General features: G+C 39.5%; 1 protein-coding gene across 7 annotated transcripts in view; it reads right to left on the reverse strand.

The window, feature by feature from the left end:
- Nucleotides 1-234: 234 nt before the first annotated feature.
- The window catches only part of STX7 (syntaxin 7), a 55,093-nt gene continuing 37,063 nt past the window's right edge, over nucleotides 235-18,264 (reverse strand). For 6 of the 7 annotated variants that reach the window (XM_019479642.2, XM_059713129.1, XM_019479640.2 and 3 more), the window contains 8 exons: nucleotides 16,801-16,870; nucleotides 14,349-14,439; nucleotides 13,089-13,226; nucleotides 12,143-12,195; nucleotides 7,968-8,058; nucleotides 6,878-6,950; nucleotides 5,429-5,511; nucleotides 1,679-2,096 (listed from right to left, as the gene is read on the reverse strand). In XM_019479642.2, the coding sequence (XP_019335187.1) occupies nucleotides 1,911-2,096; nucleotides 5,429-5,511; nucleotides 6,878-6,950; nucleotides 7,968-8,058; nucleotides 12,143-12,195; nucleotides 13,089-13,226; nucleotides 14,349-14,439; nucleotides 16,801-16,870 (785 nt within the window). In that variant the 3' untranslated portion in view covers nucleotides 1,679-1,910. The other variant, XM_019479644.2, reaches the window with a different exon arrangement.

Below are 18,264 nucleotides of genomic sequence, written 5' to 3' on the forward strand. Positions count from 1 at the left end.
TCTCCAATGTGGAATCCAATTCATGTCAATAGGCCAGCAACCAATGGCCGCAGTGCTCTCATGTGAACAAAAATGAAAGTCTGGGGACTGGCAGTCAATTTTCATGAATTGTAATCATTCATTAAAAAAAAAAAAAACCAACACAAAAACAAAAATAACTGTGAGTTTCGAATAGGGGGAAGGGTAGAGAGGAACAGGGAAAGACATTCTGAAAAAGGAAATGGGAAATACATATTCAGTCTTTAAAAACATCTTTATTTTGATTATGTGGCTACAATTTTAATCCATTGATGCTTACAGTTAAATTGTTCCCAATAAATTTCATATCTTGCCATGTAAACAGTGCATTCTCTATTAAACTGCTGTACAAGAACTTTTATAAAATACAGATTAACTGACATTTTCATCTGTACACTATTCTGGATTAGTGCACTAATATATCAATTAAAAAGACAAGACAATGTTGGCAAAACTCATTACCGTTCTAATACGGATTAGTACAAAATGGCACTATAAAGAAAAAGGCTGTAAGTGTAACCAAACTTCTGAGCAAGCTGAATCAGTTCTACTGATTAGGATCTTACCTCTAAATACCAAGACTCTGAATTTAACTCTTAGTCCTCCTCTCCCGTAGTTAAGAAAAATGCATTTTTGCAAACTGGACCTGTTGTACTATTTTAGAAGCTGAATCATGCCAGCAGGCTCAGATGATTGGAGTTCAAGTGCAGTTAAAGAAACAGGGAATTTTCACGATTCCCAATATCATATTTGGATTCCATAAGAAGTTAGAGCTAGATTTTCTTTTAGTCACATTCACTTATGTGCACTTATTTTATAGATACAGGTGTGCATAAGTTAGGTGTACAAAATGCCAAGTCCTATTTCTAAATTCAAGAATCAAATCAAAAGGTCTATGTTCATAAATTATACCATCAACCATATCTTTACAGCAGGCTTTTCTAGGCACACTGGTGTTTAGTGCCAGGTAGAGAAGTATGAAATGTCTGAAAGATTTCTCAGGCAAACAAACTAAAGGCTTCATCCAAAGCCTTCAATAGTAAAGACTGATTACATTGATATTAGCGACCTGTATTTTACTCACAATGACCCATAGCAAATAGTCAGTTTACTTCATTAGTTCAAACATAATTTGAAAGACAAGTGTGTTGCCTCAAGGACAGCAATGAGTTCAAGAACATTTGATTTGATGAGGCAACACTTAAACACTCCCTCCCCCCAGAAAAGTTATGCCCATCTTAGATCAGAGTGGTTGATTAGCTCCCACATTTAGGAGGTTTTAATTTCCTTAAGTTTAACAATGATACGGTAATTTAAAAAGTTGACCAACTGCCCTTGCAAGACAGCAATCACAAGTCCAAGACTGTAAGAAAGTTATACGAGCTTGCAATACTGAGGAAAAAAAGGTCACCTCTCAGGTTTAAAAATAATTGTTTTATAAAAAGCAAAAACTATAAAGTATGCAATCATTATTTACTCAACAGCTTCACAATGAGAAACCATGATTGTAGCAGTTTCCTTGCATAATTTAAATATCAATTACAATGGTCTTTCTACAATCTTATTTTACAGATGCCCATATGATGAGTCCAAGAACCAATGCTCCAACAGCCAGTATAAGAGCAAGGATACACATTTTCTTTCGTGACTTGTGCTGCCAAAAGAAAGAGGGAAAAAAAAAAACTTGGTTGTTGTACAATTTTCAGTATTAGAAATAATTGATTCTATGACTTTAGTCATCCAACCTAAATGACTGCATACTTAGAAAATTAGAAATGTCAAATAGCAAAAGTCATTCAGGAAATAATGGAAGTAATAGCTTTGCTCCTTAACTTTCAGAATAGTCTGCTATTTTCAGCAGAGGGAAGAGGAGCATGGGGGGTGAACAGAGATCAGGTGAGGAAGGGAGTTGCCCTGTTGAAATAAGGCAACAGACAAACTTTAATGACAGCGCATGTGGTGGCTGCCACAGTGAAAGGCTCAGAAAGCCAGGTAAAAAGCAAGGTATATGCGTTATGCTCCTGTAGTGGCTGGACTTTAGAAGGCAGGCATTTTATACAGTGAAAGAGGCAGCAGTCCTGCAGAAAAACAGCATGCAATTCCGTTAATTAAGGACTATATCATCATACTACTACAAAAGGGGGAATGAGCAAGTTAAAGTTATACCCAACATCTTAATTCTGATAACTGCCCAACTTTTGTATTTTTAACTTTGCAAGCAAACATCTTGGCAGCATTATAATGATGACCATGTGAACTGGAACTTTTAAATCCAGCACACAGCCTTTTCTTGGTATCAGTTATTCCATTAGCTCCAGTGATTGGTCTGTCATCCTCTATGGGGATCCAGCACTAGAGGAAGAACATTTACCACTAGATTTTCATAGATATTTGATTGCAGGAGAGGAACGGCAACACTTCAGTCTTGGGTTCCAGCCCAGGCTTTACAAGACAGATGAAGTGGACATATCTAGTGGATAGATATTTCTAGTGGAAATATTTCTAATGAGACACCTCTAATGGACAGATATTTCTGTCTACTTCCTACCCAAGCTTCACCACTTCAGAAGCTCTGCCCAGCTACATTGGTCACTGTCCCAGTCCTGTCTTTCTCATTTCTGGTTTCTTGTCCCAATCCCATTCTCCTCACCTACCCAGTCCCACTCTCCAATCATCAGACTTCTTTTTCCCGTTAATCTTCTTGACTGGTCAGTCAAAGTCTCCTCTTTCAGGCTTTCTGTCTGAAGGCATGGACAGATGACACATTTACACCAGTGTAATCTATTTCACCCTGGTGTAAGAAAGCAGCAGACAGATGACAAACCAGGGTAACTTCACACAATCCAGTGGAGAATTACCCTTGGAATGATCAAGGCAAAACTCTACCCATTTAGGTCCACTGACATTCTGACTTGCTAAAAATGAAAGGGCTATTACCAGCCCCCACAAGTGCCTTAAGACAAAGCACTGTAATAGCAGTCAACTGTGGTCTCTGACATTCATTTGAAGGAACAATGGGATCTGATCCACAATCCCAAGAACTGTACCTCCCTTCCATGCCACGTGTGCAAGGCAGGAGATGTGACTGTGACATCAGGGATCAGATTCTAACTGCACTAGCAATTTGGGTGCCCAGCTGATCATCAGCTGACTGAGACAGCCTTGGGACTTGAATCCTGCTACAGTCCCTGCCAGGCCAAGGCAGATTGGGACAGCACTGGGTGGGGCGGAAATTCCAGGACAGTTCCTATCTTGCCCACGATCAGTTCATCGGGACTGTTCCTGGGCTGACACCCTGGGGTGGTCCCTTTCACACATTCCATTTAAGGCAAGATGGAAACCAGACAGTTAATAAACATGTATAATTTTTTTTATAGTTGGCTTCCCATTTTATTGCACCATTAATCCCCGAAAATGTGACCACTTTACACTTTGAGACACACGATTAACTAGATCACATCTTAAGTGTCACATCTGCCTGGGGCCTGTGTGAACTACTCCAAGACTGTTGTACCTCTTTGTGTTCCTAATCCCCATGCATTTTTCACCTGTTACAAAACAGATGTAAACTGCACTGGGTATGTGTTCACCAGTCCATGCCCAGAGGCCCATTATCACTTCCTGGAGCCTGAATACTTATTCTCCCCTTCCTCCCCACAAGATTCTTGTCAAATTTAATCATACTTTCTCCCTAGCCAACTTCACGTTTTCTCCCTCTGCCATTTCACTAACTGGTTCTCATGCCCAGATTCCTTGCCCAAACAAGTCTAGCCTCCTTTCAACTATCAATCCCAGCCTCAGACTCCTAAACACTGTTTCTCTCTATACTTCTTATAGGGACATCCTACTACTTCACTCCCCTCCATCTTCTCCTTTCACCTCTGATCCAACTTGCTTCCTCTGCATTTAAATTAGGCTGATCTTTCCTCTGTGGGGCAGAGAGTTCAATGAGGGTACAGAAGAGACAGGCATTCCTGCTTCAAGCTCAGTTTCTGGCCTAACTCAAAGCATTCATTATGGGGAAAAAAGAGTGCTGTCCTTCTTGGTCTGGGCTGCAGCATGCTCACTTGATCTCTGGGCAAGAGGAAGGTGGTAGATGCACAACCTAGTAGGAGCTGTGAGGGGAGGGAACTCGTTCATTTGCTTTGGGAACAGAGTACATCCAGTTGCACCAGAACTAGCCTGTTGAGCCTTTCAATACTCCTCAGTGAGGAATGAACAGGAGGAGATTTTAGCATCTGAAAAAGGAGCCTCTATGGAACAAAGACTGCAGGAGACTGGGAAGAAGGAGGAAAGTTATTGTTACATCAGAGGTGCTCCAACGGTCGGTGTGGCCTCGGGACTGACTGAACCCATCTGATCCGATTTTTCAAGGACTTAGAACTTAGCCAAGTTTGGACATATTTTCATGGGAACCACAAAAAAGCACAGCCCGAATAAAAGGCCATGCCTGTCATATATTTCAAGTGTCTGCTCTAAAACACGTCAGAATAGAGCTGCTACCAGAGTGGTCGCCAAAATGTTTTTATTTGACTTAAAAATAAAAATCTGTTTTCCATTAGAAAATGGAAGGGATGAGCTGTTTGGCTGAAATTAAAAAAGACATCTCTCATGGAAAAAAACAGCTGGAATGGTTAGTTTGGCAAAGCTATAAAAAACTGAAAGCAGTGTCCCAGAAATCAGAAGTGTCAGGCTACTTTAATAATGGTTAGTGTTACCAGCCTCACCTATAAACACATCTTACAGAACTTACACATCCTGTTTTTCCCACCTTAGAAATGAGGTAACAGTTCTTCAAATTGGAGTATAATGACATTTTCCCATCATTTCTTTTGCCTAGCTATTACTTCAACATGTTATAGAAGGTTTAAAAATGAAAGGACTAAGGTTAGTCGAGAAGGAGAGCTTATTAGTAATAAGTTCTTTCTAACGATGCCAAAATCCATGAAACTTAAAAAACTCATTCATAAAGATTCTCTTTGAAGGCCTGAGGACAGGGGGGAAAACAGATGGGAGTCTAGAAAACTATGAAGTCAATTTAGGGACTGTGCAATCTGTGAGATATATAGCCCCAGGAAGCAAAAAGTTGATGTGCACAACAGGGATATGCTGTCAAAGCAGTACCCCTACTACCTGGGCCTTTAATTCAGAGCAGTGATTCTCAACCAGGGTGCTGCGGTAATTTGGGACACCTTGAGATCCTTGCAGCAGAGGGCGTCACATAATATTAGCACCATTAGGTGTGCTATTCTGTCTCTTCCTGATCTTGGACCCTTTAAAAGCCTTCAGGCTTTTTTTCTTCTTAATAAACTGTAAAACAGATTTGAATAGTAACCTGGACATAACAGAAACCTTCACACCTGAAATAATTAGTTATTGACTACTGTCTGACCATTAACATTGATACTACCTGATAGTCTGCTGCTCTTGAAAGCTGCTGGTTTGCTTGCTGGACATGGACCTCAGCATTTTCTACGTTGGCTTCTATGCTGTCTTTATTGCGAGAGAAAAACAAAACAAAAAAAGAAAAAAGTTTTTCAATTAAAGTTTAAGCTAATAAAGCCTGATGTGTTGATCAACCATGTTACTAATTAACTGTGATTAAACATATTGCAAATCTGTTTCTCTAGAATCCCAGAGAAGATATTTGCTTTTTTAAAAGAAATTCTAGTCGCTTTTCCCTTGAATTGCTATATGTAACTGATCAAATCAAACATTTCATTCAGAGAAAGCCACCACTAATTAAATTAGTAACGCGCAAAATGAAAATATGTGTCTCATAACAGGTTAAGAGATCTGCAACTCTTAAAAAGCATGGACCAAACTGTATTTTATGAACACAATAGTTGGAACACCAAAATATATGCAGACCAGTCGTTTGATGCTTTTGGTTTACCTTCAAGGACATGCTGACTTTTTACTACTGCTTTGTGAGTTTTCTCCTTTTCATGTTTCCTATAGGTAATGTATCAATGCCAAAACTAACTTCTGAACCACACAGGGTATTCCAAGGTTTCTTTCATGTTTCATAACTTTCTAATTCAGGCATTGGGGTGGGGTGGGCCTGGAATATGAACTCTGGAGGAAAATTTCTTGCATGTTGATTTTTCTCTCCCACACAAGATGGACTCGAGTCAGTGGAGAACTTAGAAGGCCTTGTGGGTCAGTAATTACTCAGACAAGTTATGGGGACCAAAAAATCCTCAGCAAGGCCATGAATGCTGGATAAAAGGTGTATTGTTTTAATTAGAAAAACCCACCTACATGGGAAAAATTTACCAGTGTTTTTATACTGCTATGCAGATTTAACTGCCAGTGTGGACGGTCTTTCAAAGTAACAGTGACCTTTTTTTGGTTTAACTTAATTAGTTTTGGCTCTCATAACTGCAAAGGGCATGTGTGTGCATATGCACGCTTTCATATTTTCATTCTGCTCTAACAGATCATCCAGCAATCTCACTCTAGCTAGAGAAAAACAGACTGCCCCTTAAGTACCTAAGAAGTGCTTTCCCCTCTGAGAGTGGCCAAAGTAGATTCAGGGAGAGCACTGAACCAGATCTCAAGAGTGATTTAGTATCCCCCACCTTTATTGGTTTAGAGATACCAGAGGAAACATCTCCCTTATCTTAAATTCAGACTGTCTCATGAAATGAGGAGTACTAACTGTTCGCTGAAACCAAATCACTTTGCTTTCTGGAAAAAGTAAGATTTCACTATTTAAAACAGAGATGCATGAATTTTATAAAGTGACATGTTAATTTCCTTTAACCACTGGGATGTTATTCTTAAATTTTCCCCAAGTGTTTACTTCAACATGAGTTCCATAACAAGCATTCAAAAATACTTCCATGGGGCTTACCTATCACATCTCCTTGTTCATGAATCATCATTCCTAGATCTTTAAATATTTCATTAATATCCATAATATCTGCCTATAGGAAGAGATAACGACAAATTATGATCAGTGAACATAACAGGAAATTTCTGTACCTAGGGGGAATTTTCATAGATTGATAGATTTTTGGTTGGAAGTGTCCTCAGCAGATCATCAAGTTCAACCCCCTGCCCTGGGCAGGAAAGAGCACTGGAGTAAGACGACCCCAGTCAGGTCTAGCCTCCTCTTAAAGACGCCCCAGGTAGGGGAGAGCACCACCTTTCTTGGAAGCCCAGTTGATATACATTTGGTTTTTAAAATACAATGAATATTTATTTACAAGGTATAAAATACATGGGATATAAAAAGTACAAGGGACAATTATTTGAATACTGTAAAAGCTTTGTTATCCGGCATCCCCCAGGAATGGAGGATGCCCGATAACAAAATATGCCGGTTAATTGAGTGGCCCCAGCTGCCACTTCTCCTGCCACGTCTGCGGCGTCCCTCCACCCCTCCCGCGGCATCGCCACCCCTCCCGTGGCATCACCGCCCATTCCACAGGCCCTGTGGGACAGGGAGGCAGACCCTGCATGGCCCCGCGCAGCCTGTTATGCCCCCAGGCCATGGGGGCTCGGCAGCGCAGGATGCTTTGCCCTGGGCCATTGGGGTCCGAGAAACCAGAAGCGCCGTGGTGGGCACTTCTGGTTTCACTTTATCTTACAAGTCTGCATGCCGGTTAGTGGAGCTTGCCAGCTTGTAAGATACCGGATAGCGCAGCTTTTACTGTATATCCAAGATTTATCCATCTGCTTACATCTCAGCTGAATCCAGGAGGTTTAATAAAGTAGGGCAGCACTTAATGTTTCACTGATCCATTGTTTTCACATAAAGTTCTTCCCTTGCCATGTGATAGCAATTTTTGCTTTAAAAAAATAATTACTAACCTCTCAACACAATTCTCCCCCTGATTAACTGCTCGTACTAGCTACATTAAGACATGCTTTTTGGAAGCATTATAAAAGTGTTGTCAAGACTGCTATATTCTAAATATGTACAGTGCTGTCTTGCTTACCTCAAGCTGCCTGATGGAAGACTCTCTCTCCTCAATAAGACGAAGATCATCTTCTGTAATTTCTTCATCTTGCACTTGTGCTTGAGGTTGGCTAGAAGGGAGGTGAAAATAATAATGGAAAAAGAACAATCAGCCCAACTAAATTCTTATTAAGACTAAGGTTAGGATACACTTTACAACAGGAAACTATACAAAGATATATATAACTTGCTCTTACCAGCATTCACATATGCATATGCGTTTGCATATATTTTACCCTTGAAAAAATCTAGGAGCAGCTGATGCAAAAAACCTGAATCCTCAGGGTGTTGTACATGTATGCTTTAAAGGATTTTGACAGATTAAGCTCCTATGTCTGTTTAGCTGGCTGCTGAATATTTTCTAACTAAGAAGACTGACAGACAAAAATATTTACATGGGTATAACTGGCATTATTCCAGTGTTAAAAAAAAAAAATCAACACAAACCCCTATTCTGGAGTAACTTTAGCCCAATATGGTGGCAAACTATCCCATGAGAAGAGGAGGTCAAGCTTTAATGGTTTAAAAGTTACACTAGTTAGTTTCATCTGTTTGCATCCAACCCAGGATAACCATTCACTAAAGGCAAACAAAGCTAGTAACTCCTCCTTTGCTATCTAGCAGTGAGGAGCAGTTAAAACAGTCTATTTTGTCACCTAGCCCAGGCATAGATGTTTGATCTTGGCATAATGTGCCATCACATACAAAGCTGTTGCAAACTATATAGGAATATGCATTCCTGTATCCATCCCCTGGATCCGCATATAGGGAATGCTTTTTTAGATTTGCATTCTGAACTGCAAGCGTGTCATGTAAAGTTAAAATTCATTTCTAAGTACAGACCCCCCCCAAGTTAAAACAGCCTGAGAATGAGAAGCTGCTTTTAGAGAAGGCAGGTATTCAGTCTAAACCTTAAATATCTTGATTCAAATTTCAGAGACTTAGATATCCCTAATTCAGAAGGATAAAAGAAAAGGCTATGCTGCTTTAAATCATTGTCTACTATAGAGGCAGTTGAATGAACGCTAACTACTACTGCTTCTTGCTTCAGAAAATCCTAGCATGCCAGAAGGATCATCACTGAATTTAAATTGTTGTTTTAAAACAAACAAACAAACCTGGCTATGCAAAAATTATGTTCTTATGCTTGCAGATTTTTAGTTAACAGTACTGTTGATGCACATGCACTCTTCCTCCCATCTGCGCTGCTTTATCTTGCACTTGGTGTTTTCATTACTGAAAACAAACCAGAGGGACAGCAACTGGTTGAAAGTTTCTGTTTGGGGCACTTAAATTAGTCAAAGCTGAGCAGCAACCTTGGACAAAAAAAAAGGTGACAGTAGAATCAGCACCCCAGGATGCCTTGAGATCCTTTCAAGAGTGATGTGGGGTGTCATGCAATGCTAGTACTGTCAGATGTGCAAACATGATTCATAAGATAAACCCCAAGATCTCATCTAGAAATCCACAGTGTTAAAAATATTGGGCACCTATACACATGTTGGATGCGTTGAAGCAAACTCAGGGACTTTACTCGGGAACAGATTTAGCAAAAGCTGTACAAACCAGACCAGAATCCAGAGTATGTACGGAGGGGTGGCTAGCCTCCATCAAAATCTATGTTATTTTGGCTTCACTGCCATTGTTACCAGAGGCAGGAAAATTAAGCCAGGCCAAGTATGCCACAGTCATGCCAATGTGGAAAGTCATAACCTATCATTAACTCTGCCACAAGAACTCAAGGGTGGAGACTTTTCCAATCAGCACGCTTCAGCAGCCTGTGTCACATATATTCAGCATCCCTGTGCTTCAAAATAGCAGTAGGAGTGCTTAAACTAGTTAGTTGAATTAGTTTTAAAGCACTTCCGCCACCATTTTGAAGCACGGGATGCTGAATACATGTGATACTGCAGGCAATTCAATTAAAGTGCCCCCTCCCCCCACCCTGGAGCACATGTAAAGATGCCCATTTTGATACATTGTGGGTTTTCTGAGTTCTCTGCAACAGAAACATTGCTCTACTACTTTTCTGTAGTCAGAAAACTGAGTAAGAGTTCAGAGGTGCCATTGCCAAGGGGTGCCTTGAGTCTAACATGGGATGCCACGAGTCTAAAAAAAGGTAAGAACCACTAGATTCACAGGATTAGGAACCAGAACTGCCATGAGACTTGGGGTGAAAAATTATTTCTCATTTTATGATTTATAGTCCAGAGATACTGCAGCCTTAACAATAAATCACAAATAGAATATAATAATGATATTCACACCTCATTTGCACCTGAGAGTGTTCCCATCCCCCAGCACAGGGACTTTATTTCGGAACAGACTTCAGCAAAGGCTGTACAAGCCAGACCAGAATCCAGACTAGCCTGCACCAAGATCTGTGTTATTTTGACTTTGCTGCCATTGTTACCGGAGGCAGGACAATTAAGCCAAGCCAAGTATGCCACAGTCATGCCCATGTGGAAAGTCATAATCTATCATTAACTATTCCACAAGAACTCAGGGGTGGAGGCCTTACTATAACTTACATCCCTCTTCCAGCATTTTGCTTATATCTCAGTTCACGCTAACTTGCGAACAGATGTTTGAGAGAAGGAGAGGCATTAGGAGTGTCAGATGCCGCAGCAATGTTAGCAACATTAGATTTTCAAACATGATTCACAAGATAAAACCAAACATTTCAAAGGAATTCATAGTGTTAAAACCCTTCTGCCCTGTTGTGGGCTTTCTGATCTGTTCGTAACAGAAGAATTGTTCTATTTTCCTGTAGTCAAAACATGAATGAAAACCAAAAGCTGACATTTACCTATGGGTGCCTCAAGCCTATCAAAGTTAGAACCATTGATAAAGGGATATGAAGTTAATTTGATAAATATAATTCTGTTTTGTATAGCATCTAGCATCAGTATTTCCTCACTCTTGTTTGAGAGTCTTCTGGCTTTACTGCAAGAAAAAAAATTACTTGTATTAACTAGGGGTACACCGATAAAGATTTTTTGGGCCGATACCAATGGCTGATTATTAACAAGCCATATCGACTGATACCAATCCAATTGCCAATGTGCAGCACAGCAGCTTGAAGAGCAGCATCCAGCTGGTAAGTCTGTTGAAAGGGAAGAGGTGTGGGAGTGTGTGTGGGGGGAGGGGGGGTGCAGATTGAGGCCCCCACAGTGAGGGAAGAGGGGAGCTGGGACAAGCACTGCTCAGCTGGGGCAGGGTGCAGGATGGAGCCACAAGCCCCCATTCAAGTGCAGCCACTGCCTGCCCCAAGCTCAGCCCTGGCTGGGCACCCTACCAGGAAGAGCCCAGGGCCACCCCCAGCCCCAGCCTGTATTCGCCCCACGCACAGATCCAGGGGGCATATGCCCCCCTTGTCTCATCCAGGAAGGCGCGCAGCAGCAGGATCCCCCCACTCCCTCCCTGCCCCCCTAGAGGAGCAGCTTATGACACTGTCCCACGCCCTGCCTAGGGAGCGCCTGCTCCTGCCCCAGTCCCCCTCCTGCCTCACTTCCCCCCCCCCACCCCTTCCCTCCCCTCTGTGCCTTCACCCCAACAGACTTACCAGCCAGACGCTCCTCTCCAAGCTGCCGGGCCAACCACATGCAGCTGCATGCATGCACGTGGCATTTATAGGCAACATCAGCCAGAAAAAAGCCGATTGCTGATAATGTCAATTTTCCTTTTATCAGTATCAAAACAATATAGACCGTTGTATCGGTGCACCTCTAGTATTAACTAGATCTTGTTGTTCTTCTTTTCCCTCCCAAAGAAATGGATCAACATTAATTATTGTGGCTGCTGAATAGGCAAGTGTTAAAACATTATCTAATGTTAACCAGGCAATGTTTTTAAAATAAATATAAAATAAAAATATTTTGCAAGATGTCCTACAAAATTTAAAATCAAGGTCAAGTATTAGCAATGTATAGCTGTTAACATTTAGAGGCACAGTAAAATCCTCACAAGAGCAAGTTTAACATCAAAAGCAGACTTTTAAAAGCACTGAATAGTTATCTTACAATGCTGTTTAATAATAACCATTCTCTTACTGTAGTCCATTATCACCCCTCAAAATAAACCCAAGTCTCAGCTATCAGAACTAACCAATTTTTGCCATTTTAGGCAATTAGGTTTCAATTAGATTCATCCTACCTGTCCCAGGAAACAAGTGTTCCTTCTCTGTAACTCTCTTCTGGACCACCACCCTACAGCAAATAAAAAAGAAAAGATTTTGATTATGCATGATGAGAATCCAAACATTTGTCAGCATTTCCATAATGAATCAAGATTAAGGGCTTCATAGCTTAGCCTAACTTAAAACTAAAACATGATTTAACATGTGCTCAGCCTTGGGTTGCCCTCTGCACGTATAAAACTGAAGCAAGAGCAACAAATATTCAGCTCAGTAAGAACGTGCTAACTATTTTACCAGTAGAGTAGTGCATACTGGCATAAAGTCAAAGGTTAGGATTGAGTGCATTCTATAAAAAAAAAAAGTTGCAAGATTATTTTGAGATTCTACTTGTTGGGAAAATAAAATTGAAAGTCCAGTTTGAGACTGAAAAAGACACTCTAAACGAAGGTCGGTACATTCAACATTCTGCTCTTCAGCACAATAGACTTAATTATACAAAGGGTTCTGGCAAAGATCCTCTTGCTCATGAAAATCCTGTATACTTAAGGAACTAGATAATCATAATTCTTATGGTAAGATCACAGCATAAATCACACTCAGGAACATTATTAATAATATCTGTCAAATTATATATAGGAACAAAGTTAGGGCCAAAAAACAAGGTTTAACCAGGTTATGATGAAGTTGTTTCATCGTAATTCATTAAACTAAACTGAAATGCAAGATAATTAAACTAAAATGAAATAAGATTTTCTGTAAAGTACTTGTGTTGGAAGGGTGCACAGTATAAAGATTCAACTATGTTCATGTTAAATGTGCATTCTAGCCCTCCTGCAATGAAGAAAAACTTGTAAGAATGCTATTCTATAAAACGTGCCATTATTAATTTTACAACAAAAAATTCTATTACTGTAAAGTAAAAGACACAAGAGTGAGTTTACTAGCATGTTTTGTGGTACTTACAGATACCCTGGAGCTGGCTCTCACTCTGGCTACAAATTCCTTCTCTTTCTCTGCAGCTTGCCTTTGGAGCTTTTGGAAGTTGGTTAGCGCAGTAGTGAACTCACCTACAAGACGGTCTTTTTGTATTTTTCTTTGACGCTACAGAAGGAAAAGTTGGACAGCATTTTTAGAAAGTTGATCAAACTTGCTGTTATTTCAGACTTCAGCAATACCTTATTTCAAGGGTTCCCAAAAGTATTCCATAGTGTGACCTACATGTTAAATAGAGAATGGACAGGTTCCCTCCCAGTTTCATTGCACAGACCACTTTCTATTTAATCTAGGTTCACACAATACATATCTGGAAATGCAGTATTAGGAACCCAATGCTTTTTCAATTGTTATTGCAACTGAACAGGTTGCTATAAGGACAGGGGCATCTTTCTGTAAGCAAAGTTAAAATATCAGTTTTACTTATTATGTATTAACCAGGTAATTAGTTAACTGTGCAGCCACTGAGTCATTTTGTTATTGTGAAATTTAAGCTCTGTGAAAACAGCCAGAGCAAGGAGGCACTGAGGCTTTCTTCAACTAAAAACATGCTGAATGTGTGCCATGTACTATCTAATTAAAGAAATGGGCTTGCCCCCACGGGCTCCACTCGGTTACAAAAAAGGACCAATTTCAGTTTTTTATTCTGACTGTAGGGAGACAGATACTAGGAATGAAAAACTTCTGATCTAGATTTTCATGCCCACATACATGAACTCTCCCTTTGATTTTGTCATTTGCAACTTGCCCTTGGTCAATCAACACCACCTCTCATCCTAGACTAAGGTGTGAGGATGGTGAAAGGCATCTGGTTTAACACCACACTTAGATTCTCACCCCAAATTTTCCACTTTGAGTCAAGCAAGAAATGATATAAAATAGCTTTACGTAAAATGGTATCTAATGTACCAAACTTAAATCTGAAAATATGAGAAAAGCTTAAACAATATTTAACTGACAGTCTGTGTACCAGACATTTTAAAATCTCTTGATCCTGAAGTCAAAATGCTCGTCAGCAGCAACGATAATTGCAATATATGATAGCAATTCTCATCCTTAAGTCAGTTCTGAATTTTACTGTAATTGAGACCTGTTCCAAAGCATCATATATTGATTGTAACAATGCAGAATTCATTTGTTGTAAAATCTAGTAACGTGTACAGAATTGAAGTAATTAAAATTATTTAAGAGAACTATGGACCAAGTGATCCATGTTCTTCAGTTTTATACCTGTTCACTTGTTGCAGGCAGAGCACCAAACTCTTTAATGTATTTGTCCGTTTCTTTGGCAAGCTGGTTCGTGTACTGTTGCTTCTGTTGCCTAGACCAAGTGCAAAGTTTCATTACAGCCAGAAGGGGGTTATTTTGCTACAACAAGTTGGTGGATGAGAAGCATTTTTTTTTATGTTTAGTGTCTTGCTAAATATTTACGCATTTCCATTCCATTCTTCAGTACATCTCAGAACTGATCACCCAGAACTGTTTTACATCAGAGAGAGACCTTGACATAGATTATGCTGAATTTAATAATGTGGCAGTACAAACGGCTACAAGACAGCCGATCATCTAATAAAGCAGAGGGTCAAACTCTTTGTGGACTTCAAGGCCTAGATGCAAGTCTAGGGCCATACAGTTCACTTGATTCACAAGAAGCCAACTCCTAATATTAAATGAAAGGTTTCTGTTCAACATACATCAATGCAATGACTAAAGTTTTCATTGTTTACTTTTTGTTCAGTTTCATATCTGTGCCTTTTTCTCCTTTCCCCTTTGCACTTTCTTCCTTGCAATAGCTCATTGCCTATTCCCAACTCCACTATTTCATCTTAGCAACAATTGACACCATTTTAACGGGTTCTTATTAGGCTTTAGAAGCCAACACTCTCAATAAACAAAGGAGAGCCAGGAATCACCCCTCCCAAACACTGCTTTCAATTCAGGAAGATGGCACGGCTCAATTTACCAGAGCATGATCTTCATAAGAGCAGTGGCTACTTAATTTTGAAAAAAAGCAGAGTTCAGCAAAATGCACCATATATTCACCATATTAATACAAGAAATGTATTATTGCCTGCTTTTTGGTTTGAGTATAACATCTCAAAAAATTCAACTTCTGGACATTCAAAAGCAGTCATGGACCCAAGTGTTCCCAGACTACAAACCCACATAGAAGGCAGAACATGGATTCCCTAGTTTCAGCGAGTAGGTAATCCTACCTCTAGGTCTTCCTGCCATTTTCCCTATCATCACATATTGAATCAATTTTGGTCATACAGATTAAGGAACATACCTATATTGCCATTAGGGTTTGACTGCATTTCTGTACACACACTCGAGCTAACTAACAGCTTAGCTATGTGTGCTCAGAACTTAAAAAGAGACTTGTGTAAAAGGCAGGTGATCAGCCAGCTTTGAGGGCTGTACTATCAAAGCTAGACTGCCACCGCTGTCCAAGCTTGTTCAGGTATATCTAAATGAGCACCTTTTATTGCCAAGGCATATCCTTAGTTGCAAATGTATTACCTAATCCACGCAAAACCCTATAAAACTGATAAAACCATACTAACCAAGATCCAATTTTCAACTACTGCAGGGATGCAATTATGTATTACAAAAAAATAATTTTCATGTTAAGTCATGTGCAAAAAAATTACTAAGGGAGGAGAAGCAGCACTGATACCTAATGGTCAGCAGCATTTTCCCTACCTCGACTCATGCCAAGTGAAACAGGAATTTCACTAAACTGAAAGTTTAGTTACCGTGTAACTGCTATAGTTTACTTTCAATCACTGTCTTAAGTGGGAAATCCCTGGTGGACCCAGGGTTGCAGCGTGTGGCTAATTTTATAGCTCTAGCCCAGAGCTGATAACTGAAAGTGATTTGGCCCTCTGAGGCCCCTGGTCTAGTTACAAACTTCCTTGTGCAATTCAATGACCACAGAGCAGTATTAACAGCCACAGAGACTCCATCAACTTTCTCACCCACAAGGGTAGCATAGCACATGCAGTTTGTGTGTATTTATGTTAGGATTAAGGAGTAAAAGTGGCAAAGGCCACTACTCCAAATCATTTAATCCCATCACTATGAAACTCTGTACTGAGAAATGGTGAGTGGCTAGTAGCCACTTTCAGTAGGATGCTAATGAAAGCCCATATTCAGATGTCTGAACAGACACACAGCTTCTGTCAACTACCCTGATTTCACTTCTGCTTTCCTTTGTTTTTTTGACATGTGCTCACTTCGTAATTTCACCTCCTACTGCGGTTATTATTGTATAAAAAGGAAGTCTTACTTTGCATTCTTATACTACTTGCTACTGTTTCCCAACAAAAAGCCCAGCACATTACTGCGTTGAAACTTTTTCTGCAGAATTGAAAAGGCCAACCTTTAAAGCCCTGGAGTTGCGTTGCACTTTCCAGTGTTCTCAGTTTTCTCTTGTTTACCTCTGTACGCAGCATATGATTAGCAGAAGCATTGGCAATTGCTAGTTAAGTGGGCAAGCAAAGCAATTTCTAGTACACAAAAATACCGAAGATGAATGTTTTTAAATCAATCCACATTTTTAAATTTCAGTTCTATTCTTCTTTTCCAACAAAGCTGAGCACTTCGCTACAACACACCATCACCTACTGAGAGTGTTCACAATGCAGTGAAATTAGAGTATTTCATGTGAAGTACTTACAGCTGTTGCCTCAATTCAGGCGTATCTTGTGGCGTTCCAAGTTTATATAGTATTCTTTGTATTTCTGCAGCTGTTTGAGAGGAGGAAAAGATTTTAATGGCGTACAGATATTCTTCCTTTAGCATTATGAATTTTTACTTGATAATTCTAAAGCATTTAGCAGTTGATGGAAACTGGTATGTGCAACTGCGGTAGGTCAAGGGGGAAAAAAGTAAGTTTTCAATAAGCCACAGTTAAATCATGGGCTACAGAACAAAGAAAAAACATGATGCAAGAACTAGGCAGAAAGGGACAATATAAAAAATTTCATGGCATTTACTTTAGCACATTTAAGCCCAACTAACTAAAAACGTATTTATATTATAGATAAAATAGAAACTAATATGCACACACAAAACCTACAAATTCATAGGCTTGTAATAAGCTGTGCAACTTGCATTGGAAGTGAGAGAGCTCATAAAACAGAAACTTAAAATAGTGAGTTTAAAAACTCAGACTAATTCAACTTAATTTTTTTTTAAGTCATTCATTGCATCCCAGAAGAAAAAGTCAGAATTTTTCCAACATTTAAGATTGCTCTATAAAATGAATCTCAAAATGAGCACATACCTGAGCTTTGCTTCTAAGCTAATGTTTGGCTGAATACTACACATACAGGTAATTTTTACTTTGCAAAATTAGCCCTATCAGTGCTATATCTAGCTCGATGCATGCTTACACATTTTTAGAAAATAAAACACAGAGTTTAATATGGGGAGAGAGAGTGAGAAACTATTTTTGCCCACTTCTCTATCAACAGTTGCTTGTCTTCCTCTAAAAGTACACTTGTGACTATCCTCATTCAAGCTTGTCTACCCACCCAGACAGCAGCAAATATGATGATGTAATGAAATTCAGAACATTAACAAGTGCACACTGTGTATTAGCAAGTTTTGAAGAAAATTATAATTATGTTTTGCAGTTCTGAAATCAGTTACTGTGCTAAACCCAGGAAGCGTGTTGTGGCAGGATATATGCAAGGGGTAACATTTTATTTATTAAGTAATATTTAAGTTTAGTGAAAGTTTTTATATTTTATATTAATTCTTTGGATAAAGTGAAACCCCCCCCCCCTTTTTTTAATTGAGTGTTTTTTAAAGAAACATTACATTGTACTTATATGCAAGTCAAATGTTCTGATACTCAGCATTATCATAACTGCTTACTATATAATGGAAATAAAAATGAAATTACAAATCTGGGACAACTGATTTCATGGGAAATTTAGAACTCAAATTTGGACACACCGAAAACAGTGTCAAGTTAAAGACTTCAGAAAGTCTGTAGTAGAATTGGAGTGGTGTTGTAGCAGCGACCATTCAGAAAATGTATGGGAAGCAAGAGGTTATTGTAATACCTTTAACTGGACTAACTGCAGCTGGGAAAGTTGTTGGACAAGCTTTCAGGTAACAAGGTGTCTTTCAG

This window comes from Alligator mississippiensis, chromosome 1 (assembly GCF_030867095.1).
Source record: "Alligator mississippiensis isolate rAllMis1 chromosome 1, rAllMis1, whole genome shotgun sequence".
Taxonomy (NCBI): Eukaryota; Metazoa; Chordata; order Crocodylia; family Alligatoridae; genus Alligator; species Alligator mississippiensis.